This window comes from Centroberyx affinis, unplaced genomic scaffold, assembly GCF_046629955.1.
Source record: "Centroberyx affinis isolate AG114_WGS23_722 - 3 ecotype Tasmania unplaced genomic scaffold, CSIRO-AGI_Caff_v1 ptg007031l_1, whole genome shotgun sequence".
NCBI lineage: Eukaryota > Metazoa > Chordata > Actinopteri > Beryciformes > Berycidae > Centroberyx > Centroberyx affinis.
This window is the reverse complement of record NW_027283563.1, coordinates 10,699-25,000: the sequence shown is the minus strand read 5'-3', so window position 1 is coordinate 25,000 and position 14,302 is coordinate 10,699. Positions and strand designations below refer to the sequence as shown.

Here is a 14,302-nt window from a genome sequence, read left to right as displayed (position 1 = left end):
AAACAGTACACCGACACATAAGTGAGGATTTCAGATAGACCGAGCAGTTATCAAATTAGCAGCAAACTCAGGAACTACACACAGAAAAGTAATGGTTCTAACTGGTTCTTTAATAGAACCAGTTAGAACCATCACCTGGTAAAGATCCACTTTATTTAGTGGATGGTTCTTTGAGTTCTTCATATGGTTCTGTGGGATGTTAAAAGATTCTTAAATCTTATTTGAGTTATTGGATGGTGGGTGATGGTGGCTGGTTAACGTCCTAGTGCCGAGTAATTTAAAGAAATGCTTCTTTAAAGAACTTTGGTCTGAAAGGTTCTTTGTGGAACCAGAAATGGTTCTTCTATGGCATCACTCCGAAGAGCCATTTTCGGTTCCAGTTGGCACCTTTATTTCTCTGTGTACAACCACTGCTTGGAAGTTAGCTAGCTTACTAGCTAGTCAGCTTTGCTAGATTGCGGTAATTCGTTATAGCAGGCTGAAAATATAACAGAGTACAAGGATTGAAAAACAATTGTGTCAAGTTACTTGTTACTACAGAACAGTAATCTGAGTACTCTAATGCAGTGATTCTCAACCTTTTTCATATCGAGGACCCATATTATAGTCCACATTTGATGACATTTTGTCTCTTGGACCCAAATCTGAAAATATTTTTATTAGGCTATCAGATATGATTTTGTCCAGAACTCCATGACTATCTGTATTGTAGGTAGAGAGATAACAGAGAAACTATGATCAGAACAGTCATTCTTCTACATTCTCCAATTGTGTTCACTTCTTGTAAATGAAATAATGCTGAAGTTTAACAATTCATCAGTTTGCTGGAGACCTCCTGGAACCCCCTCAAGGACCCCTGGTGGTCCCCGGACCCCACGTTGAGAACCACTGCTCTAATGTGTTACCCTACACACTGCCTGTCAGGTCCTGTCTGTGTTGAAGCAGCTCCATGACTCTCGGCTGTTTGAAACCTGTTAAAACAAACTTATTGAACTTCAGAAATACACGGGAGACAATGAGAACATCAGCATTCTTCTCTTTCTTCCTGACAAATTTCCATCTTGCAGAAATCTGCTGACCAATATACTGACACAAGCTGACAATTATGATTCTCTGGATCTGAGCTGTCTCTTCCTGTTATTATATTATATTATGTGAAATATTAGAGAGTAGAAATGAGAAACATCTTGTTGTTACTGAGTTTAATAACGACAACAAAACACCAAAACACCAAAACGAACATATGAGAGTGTGTGTGTGTGTGTGTGTGTGTGTCACCCCTGCTGATCAAAAATGTTCCTCAGGGCCCTTGCCTTGGTCATGCACTATTCTCTCTCTCACACACACACACACACACACACACACACACACACACACACACACACACAGGCACATGACTCACATGTGTCTGTCTATCTGTTGTTCCTCTGTAGGGAAAAAAAACAAAAAGCCTTCCTGAAAGTTTCCTGTTTTCTTCCCCTGAACTTCCTTCTTTACTCTTCTTCTGTGCAATAACCCGAGGATTAACAGGGAAAGAAAAGTAATTTCATCAGAATGACATTTTATATGTTGAATATGGACAAAAGCAACATTTGAATCCTCATAAAGGTGCTGGAAAGCTTCTGCATACTATATCCATTGCAGATCTCACATTTATTGACAAAGTTACTAAGTTTTGGTCAGAGACCTTCATCAGATCATGGACACAAATGCAAACACATTTTGTATTATGTTTTTGTTTATTTTGCTATTTAACATAATCAAACTTTTGTTTGTCAGTGGATGAAGTCAGAAAGCATTTCCTGTCAGTCTGATGCATAACTAAATAGCTGTTCATTTACAAAGGGATTTGTTCAGTTTTTTTGATGAATTATTTACAAAATACTATGTATTATACTATGTTTATTCAGATTCTATAACTATTTTTTAATGTAAATTAGAAGTGGCAAAATATTTGAAATAAATTACCATCTAATTGTGTTAAGAAGCAGCAGGTTAAATCTGATACCAGTTGATAATAAAGTGTTTTACATGCAGGGAAAATGTCAGAATGGACATTTAAGGTTTTTCTTAGTTAATTTTATGCTTGATGTACTGACTCGGCTGGTGTAAAAATGTGTAAATGAACTGTTAATAGTTGTTTTTTATGATTGTTGTGCATATTTTATGAAGCTACAGTAGTTACAGAATAGTATAATAATAATAGTATAATATATCAAAATTCACCAATCCAGCCAAAATCACCATTTTCACCTGTGGTTATAATTATATTCAGGTCGTGATTTTACTTCCTATAATTAATGAATTTGGCCTTAAAGGAACATTTCACTTCAGTTAATGTCTGTATTTCTGTTTATTTTAATTTCCTTCCTTAGACTTCTGGAGAAAACCAGAATTTCCAAAGTAAAATATGTGCGTGAGTGAGTGTGTGTATGTGTGTGTGTGTGTGTGTGTGTGTGTGTGTGTGTGTGTGTGTGTGAGAACCGAACCGCTTTGTTGGCTGTGAACTCTTGACTTGTAAACACATCCGTTTGAACCGAGGTTAAAGAGGAAAAAATCACTGCAGCGCCTGGGGAGAGCGCATGTGGTGAACACACACACACATAACACACACACACACACACACACACACACACCACATCTTTTTCACAGCACGAACCTGAACTCAGGATGCAGGAACCTAACTTTTTGTTGTACACGCAACGGTGGCTGGTAAAGCCCAAAAATTACCAGCTACTTTCACTATTGATTTATTTAGTACTTTTCGAAACAGAGAGTTTTCCAAAACAAATGAATAGATGAATACAATAAAAGAGTCGATAAAAAATGAGACAAAGACAATGAGGAAAAAAGAGTAAGAGCAAACAGACATAAAACAGGTCTTAAAAATAAAAAACACTTTCCTGAACAAGTGAGCTTTGGGAAGTGATTTAAAAGACGATACTGATGTTGATTATACAGATATTATTGATTTATTTCGTTGTTTATTTTCCAACTAGATGTTTTGAATAGAATAGAATAGAATAGAATAGGACTCCAAATTATGGTTTGAACATCAGCGCTCCAAAATCCTGATTTCAGGGTTGCTTTGAACTCAACAAAGCCTGTTGAACAGTTTGAAGCCGTGTTTTGAGCGTTCGCCGTCGCTGCTGACAAAGGAGGGTTTTGTCTCGGTTTGTTTGTCGACGGTTGAGTAACAGAAGAAGAGTGAGAGGCGTGGCTCGCTCACCTCAACACTGCGCTGTCTGTGTTTCTTCACTCCGCGCTCTGTCAGCGTTGTTGACACGCTCGATTCACACCGGCAGCATCGCTCTCGAACGCAGCTCAGCTCAGCTCGCAAACACTGGAAGGGCTGGGACTCGCTGGTGAACGCTCACCTGAACGAGCACAGGGCTGAGCTGGAGGAACGCCAGGGTACTTCCCCATGGCACACACACACACACTCACACACACACACACACACACACACACACATGCACACACACACACAGCCTCATACTTTAACATGTGTGATGTGCTTGTTCCTTCTTGTTTTTATCTCTTGTTTTTTTGCATCTGTATTTATGTGCACACACACACACACACACACACATCAATAAATACAAAAAAAAACAGGACATTCTTAAAAAACTGATTTTTAATCTCAATGAGGCTTTTTTACTGGTTAAATAAAGGTTATATTAAATTAAATAAATAGAAACTGGTGGTGATAAGCAGGGGTGTCCATTTCCACCTGTTAAGTTGTGGAATACAGTTTACCACGTTTTCAGCTGGGCATGAATTTTTATGATGTAAATTCATAGTACATGAGAACGGGGTCGTTTAAGTGAAAAAAAAAGCATAAATTTGCTCATATTGGTGTTTTTTTTCCTTATGATGAAGACAATCACAGACTGGCGGACAGTTCACTCACCTTGTTATTTAAAGCTACTTACCCTGTCACTTATTTTACTGTTACACCAATTGTTGCATGCTCTAGATAGGAACGTCTGCTAAATGCTTAAATTGTAAAACTACACTAGGTTGTTGTTGTTGTTCAATTGCTGCGTTCTATGTAATGTAATACATGCAATATTGTGTTATTTTAATTAATATGTGATGCTTTTATTATGATATCAACAAAACTGTAATTTTGTACATTTGCTTTCTGGAATTGTTCTAGGAGTGATAAGTGAGTATGTTTACTGGAGTCATATCCTTTAGTTTTTACTCCTAATCATCCAATCACAGTTCATGAAATTCATACTCAACACCATCGCCACCTCTCTCTCTCTTTGTTTCCCTTTCTGTCAGTTTAAAAATGCTTTATTGACCTGACTGTCAAAAAATTAACAATACTTCCAATTTGCAGTCAATTAACATACAGTATAAAACAAGTTAGAGAAATGATTAAACAACTAATCTCTCTCTCTCTTTCTCTCTATCTCTCTCTATCTCTCTCTCTCTTCCCCCCCCCCCCCCCCTCTCTCCTCTCCAGTCGGATGTGGTCCATCAGAGTGTGTTTGAGTTGATCCATACAGATGATCGTTCTCTGTTCAGAAGGCAGCTGCACTTCGCTCTGAACCCAAACCCCAGCCAGTACGATGACACCCAGGAGAACCACAGTGAGTCACATGACTTGGACTCGAGTCACATTTTTACTTGCTTGAGACTTGACTTTGACTTGGGTTCTGCTGACTTGGGACTTGACTTTGACTTGTACTTTGATGACTTGAAAAGGTTTCTAAAAGTCTTGACTTGAGATCTTGTGTTTGTGTAAAATGACTTAGATAGTGATGAGATTTGTTCCAGCAGACGACTGAATTTAAATTATTTTTCTGAATTTTCTGAATTTGTATGGAATGATTGAATTTATTGAAGCTGCAACTGATTATAGAAATCAAACTCATGATGCTCTTACCAAGTTTTTATCCTATTAAATCCATATGCATTGAAAAGTCCTAGATATTTAGTTTTCTGTAAGATATTAAATTGATACTGGACTCTTGATTTGTTCTGACTTGACTTGCTGTTCTACATTTAGACTTGAGACTTGACATTAATGACATGGACTTGACTTGGTAATTCTACATGTAGACTTGGGACTTGTGCCTCGAGACTTGAGACTGACTTGGGACTCGAGCGAAGTTGACCTGGTCACACCTCTGGTATTATGTATTATACTTGGGCAACACTCAATCAGATCAATGAAGTATTACAGAAATACTAATAATCAGTGTTAGTGTAATAATTAGACAAACTGGTAAATGATTGGTCATGGTTGCAGGTGAGCAGAGCGGCGGTGATGTCATCAGCAGTGTGGTGACCTACGACCCCCAGGTCATCCCTCCAGAGAACTCCTCCTTCCTGGAAAGAAGCTTCTGCTGTCGCTTCCGCTGCCTGCTGGACAACTCCTCCGGCTTCCTGGTGAGACTCAAACATGCCAGCCAGACTGTCTACGTTTTGAGAAGATGAATCACTCGATAGTAAAAACCTGAGCATAATCGGGTCTGTGAAAGTGAGCTCTCTGACATTCAGAGAGACATTGAGGCAGGATGAAGAATACGCAGTTCAAATTTCACATCACTAGATGGCAGCAACGCACCATGCAAGTTGTTCACCAACCATGAAAAGAAAGAAAGAAGGAAGAATAATGTGGGGAAAACTTACAATATCATATCTTCTATAAATATATATTTTTTTAGGATTTCTGCCTTTTTAGATTAGATAAAGTTTAGAGAGACAGGAACCATGACAGAGAGAGAGAGTGTGTGTGCGTGTGTGCGTGTGTGTGTGTGTGTGTTTGTATGCATGCATCCATATGTGTTCATTTTTGTGTATATAATGTAGATCCATGCACGTCATTCAGGCCTCGGTGTGTGTGTGTGTGTGTGCGTCCCCAGGCGCTGAACTTCCGTGGCCGTCTGAAGTTCCTTCACGGTCAGAAGCGCGTGTCGGAGGACGGCACGATGGCTCCGCCCCAGCTGGCTCTGTTCTGCATCGCCACGCCGCTGCAGCCACCGTCCATCCTGGAGATCCGCACCAAGACGCTCATCTTCCAGACCAACACAAGCTGAACTTCGCCCCCCTGGGCATCGACACCAGGTATGCACATAAAGAGCCCGTGAAGTGGCATGGAGAGCATGATCTGCCTCCGTATATAGACATATTTCCCAATGAAACAGAAAGTTAGGGCGGGAAGCATCAATTACGGTGTTTGTTTGAATTTTTCCAACGGCACTGAGGAATTTGACAGCTGTTTATATAGCATGTAATATGTTGTGTTTGTGCTCTCTCCGTTCTCCAGAGGGAAAGTGGTTCTGGGCTACAGTGAAACAGAACTCTGTATGAAGGGTTCTGGATATCAGTTCATCCACGCTGCTGACATGATGTACTGCGCCGACAACCACATCCGCAGTGAGTCACTCTCTCTTCATACACTGCAACTACGGCAGCACAATATGGACAAGATATCTTACAGCCGCTGCTTTGATAGATTTTGCAATTGCGACATTATTTGAAATGCATACTTCTTCAAGTATAGTTTCTATTTTGAGTGTATGTTAGACTTTGGTTTGAAACGCTTTCATTATTTGTTGGAATATCTCACTTCTATTTAAAACCATAGATAGATAGATAGATAGATAGATAGATAGATAGACAATATAAATCTAACTCTTTTTCTGTGTCATATCCAGTGATTAAAACAGGAGACAGTGGTTTCACGGTCTTCAGGCTGCTGACCAAATCCCGGACCTGGATCTGGGTCCAGGCCAACGCCAGGCTGGTCTTCAAAGCAGGAAAGCCAGACTTCATCGTGGCCCGACAGAGAGCTTTGACGTAAGTCTGCCAAAGATAACTGAAGAGCTGGGACGGTGATTTGCTGTGTGTTTTACACCAGGCAAAACATGAAAAGATAGTTTCCTTATATTGATTCAATGATAAAGGGATTTCCCACTGAGAAATGAAGTGCTACTACTGCTGTAACTACTATTACTACTACTGCTACTACTGTAACTACTAGAATAGCTGCCACTAACATTACTATTACCACAACTACTACTTGTACTACTACTCCTGTTTCTACTGCCATTTCTACTCCTACTACTGCTACTCCTACTTCTATTACCACTTCTGTGTCGACTACTATTTCTACTGCTACTACTATAACAATTACTACTGCTGCCACTACTACTGTTTCTACTACTACAACCCACTTTTGTATTTTTTTTTTCCCAGAAATGAAGAGGGGGAAGAACAGCTTCGGCTCAGGCGGCTACAGCTGCCATTCAACTATGCCACGGGAGAGGCACTGCTGTATGATGTCGACCCGACCCTGGACATCCCCGACCCGTGCTCCGCCCCCAAGCAGAGGAAGATGGATGATCTCTCCCTTGACCCCAACTCCCTGCTGGGCTGCATGCTGAGCCAAGACCAGGATGTCTACTGCCAGCACAACAACGCCAACACCCTGAATTCCCTCAACGACGTCGCCTTCAAGGACACCCACGCCTTGGTCAATGTTCCCGGTGACACCTGGCAGCACCCTTCGCCTAAACCTGGTGTGACGAACTTGGTGAAGGCCGAGGGCACGGTGCAGGACATGATGGAGACGCTGCAGCAGATCCTCGGGGAGAGCGATCTCAGCGGCAGCCTGGACGTGCAGCCCGACGAGCTGAAGGACTGGGAAAACACTCTGCTGAAGATGAGCACCACCAGCTGCGAGATGACTGATGACCTGGACGAGCTTCTCAGCAACGACATCCTGACGTACGTTGAGGAGCAGCTCATGAAGGAGGGCGGGCTTAAGTTGCCGGATCAGCTGGATGATGTACCAGCCTGCCTCTCCAGTTTGGACCTCCAGAACCAGGATCTCGTCCAAGGTGGGGAGCAGAGCTTCGGCTGGCCTGTGGAGCCACAGAACCAGCTGATGCCCAACAGAAGGCAGATGGTGGCTGAGAAACAGAATCCTATCCCAGGGATGATGAAACTGACCCACATGGGCTTTCCTCAGATGAGCTCCACAGGGTTAAATGGTCCCACGCTTCAGCAGATCACCTCACAGCACACCTTCTCTCCCTCTGTTGGTCTTCACTCTGAACTTAGCACCACAGATAACCTGGGTGCTCCGGTGACCTTCGTCCCCTCATTGGTGGACTCTCGTGGCCAGACACAGAACCAGCTGAGAACCCTACAGGTCACCGACAAGCACAACAGCCTCGGACCTTGCTCTCTCAGGCCAACCTCAGCCAATCAGCTTCACTCCAACCAAATGGCTCAGCCAATGCAGAACCACCTTCAGATGAGAATGCCCGATCTACCGATTGGCCTCCAGGACCAAAGTACAGAGAGGCAGTTAAACCCCATGTTCTCTTGTCAAAGCAGCCAGTGGATCCCCTCCATCCCAAATTCAAACCAAACCGACAATTTTGTAGAAACGTACACCCAAAATATTTCAAACCAACCAGATTTTAATGCAGATCCTTCCTCCTCCAGCTGCTTACAGGGTCAGTTTGCACTTCAGGCACAAAACAGTGAGAATCAGAGACAGTCTTGGCCACTAGAGCAGCAGCAACAGCAGCTGCCGGCCTTGATCTCAAATGGACACCTGCACATCGGCGGCTGCCTCAATCAAACATCGGGATTTCAGAGGAATCCTCTCCCTGGGGTCGTCGCATCCCAGAACTCTGTGAACTGCAGGCCGACATTCAGGCCTCCAAAGACCGCAAGTATGCCATTTCCTATTCAGCAGGAAATGGAGACCCCACCTATGGCACCTTCTAGCAGCTGTATGTTCGGAGGTTCTGCCCCGTCGGTGCCCGTCAACGGGGTGCACCTCAGCCAGGCGCCCTCCTGCCAGAGGCTGAACCCCGCCAGCAACCAGAGTCCCTCCAAGGCTTCCTGTTACTTCCAGGGTCTTCCTGGTGGCGGGTCGGTGACGGGGATGGGGGTCATCCCGCCAGCGAACACTGACGTCGGGCTGCTGTCCTGCCAAATGACCCCTGGCCTTGACCCAGACGGCCTGCTGGTACCACAGCAGCCGTACCTCAACTTCAGTGAGCAGACACAGGTAAAAAGTGCTTTAAAAAACCTAAAAGCTCAAAAGATTAGTTGTTTAAGGGGGTTTCACACTGGCCTGTTAGTCTGAATCCGGATGCGGTTCGTGGCAAAACCTGGTAATGTGAATGTTTTCAAACTGGGGTGCGGACCAAGGAACCGCACCCAAGTTCACCTGTACGAGGCGGTCTGAGTACAGAATTTTCATCAATAAAGTGCATTGGAGGGACTCACGTTGATGACTAATGACGGTTCGGCAGAATTCTAACCAGACCTGCGATGCCGGGGGGCTTGGGAACAATCAAACTCTGGTTCAGACTCAAGCAAACGTACCAGGTGTGAAAACGACCTAAGCATATGAGTGAGAAAAAGAAGGTTCAGGGTGGTGAGATTCCCAGTGGTTTGTAGTTACTGTGGCCTCACAGCCTGAAGGACACAGGGTCGATTCCCGGTCCTTTCTGTGTTGAGTTAGCATGATCTCCCCATGTTTCCTGGGTTTCCTCCTGCAAATCAGGTGGATCGGACACTCTAAATCGCCCATAGTTATGAATGGGAGTGTCTGTCTATCTGTCTCCCTGCCTTCCACCCAATGCATGCTGGGATTGACTCCAGCCCCCTGTCACCCTGAAAAGGAATATGCTGGGAGAGAAATGAACTTGAACGGATCAAGTTGCCACCCTGAACCTTTTTTTCCCAATGACTATTAGCTTTAGGACGTTTTTTGGCGGTCCATTTCGAAAACTTTTCACTGTATGTAGCACCAATAGCTCAGTACAAGCAATATTTACTACGTATAGAATATGTTATATGTAAATACATGTATGACAGTGATATCTGTTACCAATAGAGAATCCAAATTAATTCCCAACTCTGTTGTTTGTTTTGTATGAGAATTGTCAAAAAGTCACAGCTTCTAAATTCTCATTGGTCTTTTCTCTTTCTCAGATCAAGAGCCGTCCAATCGTAGGAAACGGAGGGTTCCCCTTCCCCTCGCTGCCCAATGGGAACACATATTACTCAGAGAACAAATAGGAACCCGCCGCTGTGACTCGTAGATGGCAGAGGATCCCAGGTGGTAACATGTTAAGGAAACGAAGACTCCCGTCTCTAAACACAACAAGGACTGAAGACTTGTGGCCTAAAAGGACCAGGAGACAAATCAGGACGCTTCTCCTTCACTTTCTTAGGAAACAGCAATGAAAACTTCAAGAATTCATGTTATGCGTTTTGGCTGGTTCGGGACGGCTGGTTGTCAAAGTCTCAACAGGACACTTCAGAAAGAAAAAGTGTAACTGGTAGTTTTTAGTTTTATTTCTTATGTCAGACCTGGAACTCCGTCAAACAAACAACTCCTGAGGTATTTGCAGCAGAGTGAATTCTACCAAAAAATATAATAGATGATCCAAATCAGATATGAATGATCTAACCTAGGGATTCACAATCCAGTTTGAGGAATTCTAACTCTGGAAACCAGTTTCTCAAAGTTTGTGCATTTTCTATGATGTTCATCACGGTATAGAAAAGTTGGCTGCAGCTGAACTGGTGACATCACCCATGACCAGCCAATCATCTAACAGCGTTGCTATAAGTCCCACCCATTGGTGAAATATTACAGCTAGCAATCAGCTAGACCAAACCAGCCATTGGACAGTAGAACGGGGACATGGTTGCTGGTGGTTTGAACGCAGATTAAGAAAATTTAAGTAGTTGATTACATTTAATTGCATCAATCAAGTAATTGACTGTGTTTCAGATAGGTGGAAGTCTCTCTATACAAATTGTCCATACTTTGACAATTCTATGTTCGTAAGTAGGAATATTTAGATCTGCGTGAATCTAAATAGACTTCAACTAGACTGACTGACCTGAAGGAAAGTTTAGTAGTAATAGTAATAAATAATCATGTCAATAATAATTAAAATCAATAATTCTCTGCCACCTTTGACACACATACAAGCCCTCCAAACACCAAACGTGTCCCTGTTCTCCTATTTTATCACAGGATCATAGCACTCAGAAGGATAAAAGATTGTTTTGGTTTTTTTTGTTTGTTTTTTTTTGCTGTTTTTGTCCTTTTGATTCAGTTCATTTCAAATCTTTCTTGTCCCATAAGGGAAATTTGGTTTGCAGACAGGGTATAAAATGAAAACGCACAACAAATCACCACATCTTCCAGCATACAGACAGTAGAGATCAGTAGATTGGACCGCAGTGGGAGTCTGTGCATCGTATTGTAAAAACCATTGAGTCAAAGCTTTGTCACTGAGCCAGTTTTGTCTTTCCTCTGTCGTTTTTCTTCTTGTGTTGTAGCTTCATGTTGGTAGAACATAAAACAAACAGCGAGGCGTTTCTGTGCCTTAGACTGACAGATCTGTTTGAAATATTAAAGGGACAGTCTGTCGCAATTTCAAAATAATACATTTCCATTTGGAATATTAGCGGAAATGAGCGACAATCTATATTTCATAGATGGCATTTCCCTCATAAATATGAACCAAACCAAAGTTTACCTTGCCCTTGCCTTAACTTCACCAAACCATTTTTTTTATCTTATTGCACTGTTATTGCACAAGTGTTTGTCTTGCCAAAGCATACAGAAGACAGAAATGAATCCAAACCCGTCTGTCTGACGATGAAGAGTTTAATTACAAAATTAGATACTTATTCCTTTGAAAAAGTGATGCCTGCTCTTACAAAAGTGATTAATAGTACAAAATACAAAATTAGAACAAATTATGACACTTTTTAAAGAACAGCAGGTATTATAAGTCCTTGTTTGACAAAATTATAACGCTTTTACAAATTGGATTGTCTGGATTTTACAGCTATTGGATGGTAAACTTCAGGTAATTACATTCAATCCAAAATGGACATATAGCACTTTGCAGTAGAAGTCTACATATATGGGTAATCTTTAATTTTTTTAATGATAAACTACAAAAAAAATACACATAGAGAGGTGGGGCCACCAGCAGGGTACAGACTCCGCCCCCCCCGCCTGTAGATTCCCATTCAAACTACGTATTTTTAGATGTGCGGTGAACCAAATCAAACATCTCTTCAGGCGTTTTGTCAGCCTGTAATATTGTTAATGTCTACTTTTACATTTCTGTATAATGAAAGGCCAGGCTGTTCTCTCTGTTGAATACTGAGTGGAAGAATGGAACCACTATTCAAATTCAGTCAATTTTATGCGCTTAAACAAGTTCACAACAAGATTTCTCCTGTTTTTATTTTCTTTTTCTTTTCTTGAGTTAATTTATTGATGTTTTTTGCTCGGACTGGGAGTTTCGCCCGTCCGGCAGCGAAACACGGAAGTAGAACAAGAAAGGCAGCTATTGTACATTTTAAATGAGGAAAAAAAAAGATAAAACGTTCAAAAGTAATGAGCGGAGAAACACAGCAAGTGCCTTAAATTGACTTCTGTTGATTGTCTGTTGATCTTCAAAACAACGAGATTTAGCACTTAAGATTGAAAAATCACCTTAAAGCCTTGGGAAGCGTTGTGAGAGCCTCAAGCTGCAAAAAATATCCATCGCACCCGTCGCTTCGTCCAGGACCGAGTCACGAAATCAGATTTTTCTTCTAATGAGTAAAAAAAATCCGACAGCTGGGTGAGAACTTCACTCGCTTTCAATGCTGCTGAACTTGTTGCGGGAATTTTATTGAAAACAATTCTCGAAATAAGTTGTTTTGCTAAATGAGTGAAATTCTCTCACCCTGTTGGCAGATTTTAGAAGAAGATGAAGAAGAAGAAGAAGAAGAAGAAGGCTTTAAAGCTGCACTAGGCAACTTTGCACGTTGGCAAGCGAGAGGTAACCGAATTGTGAGGACTTCATTACCCAGAAGCCCTGTGTGGTGAGGTCGGTGAAGCGGTCTGTGATGCTTTATACCAAAGAAACCAAAGGAACCAGAGAGGGAAAGATCTAACGCTGGTGAGTCCAGCTTCACCTGCTGCTGTTCAGGAGACACTTTTGGACTTGATATGAGAAAATGTTTCAGGATGTAAAACCTCAGCGGTAAACGTCAGGTTTTGGTGTCAGTCCCTCAGAATCAAAGAGCGAGGGCTTCTTCTTTCTAGAGCCGCCATTTTGCACCGAGAGAGACGTTCAGCAATCATACAGGGAGAAATCCATCAGAGAAGAGGAAGAGAGACCAATTTCTCCACCCACAGGAGCAGGAGAGAGACCAGAATGAAGTTAGCTTGATATTGGATATTTGGAGATTTGTTTTCCACCTTCAGTAACTTGGTCCCATGAGACAAATATCTTCTGAAATATTGAATAAAGTGTCTGTAAATCGTTCTTCCTCTTCCAGTAATCACAGATCTCTTCAGTCTTTGAGTTTTACTTGTTTGCTTTACAAAGAAAAAAAAAATCCAATATTTAATATCAAGCTAACTTCTTTCCGGTCAAGAACAAGCCACAGCTGAATGGCACAGGTTCAGGCCCGTTCTCTGGGGGGTTGTTGAAGGGCATTCTGGGAAACGTAGTAAATCACAAACTGCAGTAGAAGCAGACGAGGCGGGTTGAGGGAAAGTGGGTTCAGCAGAAAAAAGTAAATGACAACACTTCAGCACTAAACAACTGCAGGAACACACTGAGTACACCACAGACTGATGATCTGGTCCGGTGGATTTCTCCTTCAGCTCTCGGTCCGGATCGAAGCGTCTTTGTGTCGATGTGTATGTTTTTTTTGCAGCGCACCTTAAAGTCACTTCTTCTCCTTTTTTTTTTTTTTTTTTTTTAAATCCGCCGTCTGGAGTTTCGTCCCGAGTCTTTTCTCTCAAAGTATTCTACATATAGAAATATAAATATATCGTTGTACTTATTACTCTTTTATGTTTCAAACCCGGGAGGCCAAGGCTCCAACATGCAGTATCTTTGTGTACTTGTGTATATATAAATATATATTTGTTTTTTTCTAAATGTGTTTTGTCATGTTGTCATATTGCCTTAACCCAACTATTTTTTTGTACATTTTCTGCACAGCATATTCAGTATGTAACCCACACCTGTTATGATCTTTTTGTAACTTTTCAACATATATTATCTTGTGGATTTGCCTTCGTTATTTTGCTTCTAACCATGTAAGAGCTTTCAGTAAATCTCTTCTGCACAATATCAAAGCCTCCTGTGATCGCTCTGGTCTCACTGTTGCATCATGGGTAAACAGAGTTGGGAGAGTCTTGCTTCGTCTACCTTGGGTTTTAAATAAAGGTTTTAGTTCCAAAATGAGACGTTCACAGTTTGAAAAAAGAAAGTTC

At 41.9% G+C, this 14,302-nt stretch overlaps 1 protein-coding gene across 1 annotated transcript in view; it reads left to right on the top strand.

Annotated features, from left to right (window-relative positions):
- Window positions 1–13,964, top strand: part of LOC139639270 (aryl hydrocarbon receptor-like) — a 17,526-nt gene extending 3,562 nt beyond the window's left edge. Inside the window, 8 exon segments of the mRNA XM_071513350.1 lie at window positions 4,478–4,604; window positions 5,267–5,406; window positions 5,883–6,042; window positions 6,045–6,084; window positions 6,287–6,396; window positions 6,678–6,819; window positions 7,219–9,049; window positions 9,982–13,964. Of these exon segments, the coding sequence (XP_071369451.1) occupies window positions 4,478–4,604; window positions 5,267–5,406; window positions 5,883–6,042; window positions 6,045–6,084; window positions 6,287–6,396; window positions 6,678–6,819; window positions 7,219–9,049; window positions 9,982–10,068 (2,637 nt within the window). The 3' untranslated portion in view covers window positions 10,069–13,964.
- Window positions 13,965–14,302: the final 338 nt, after the last annotated feature.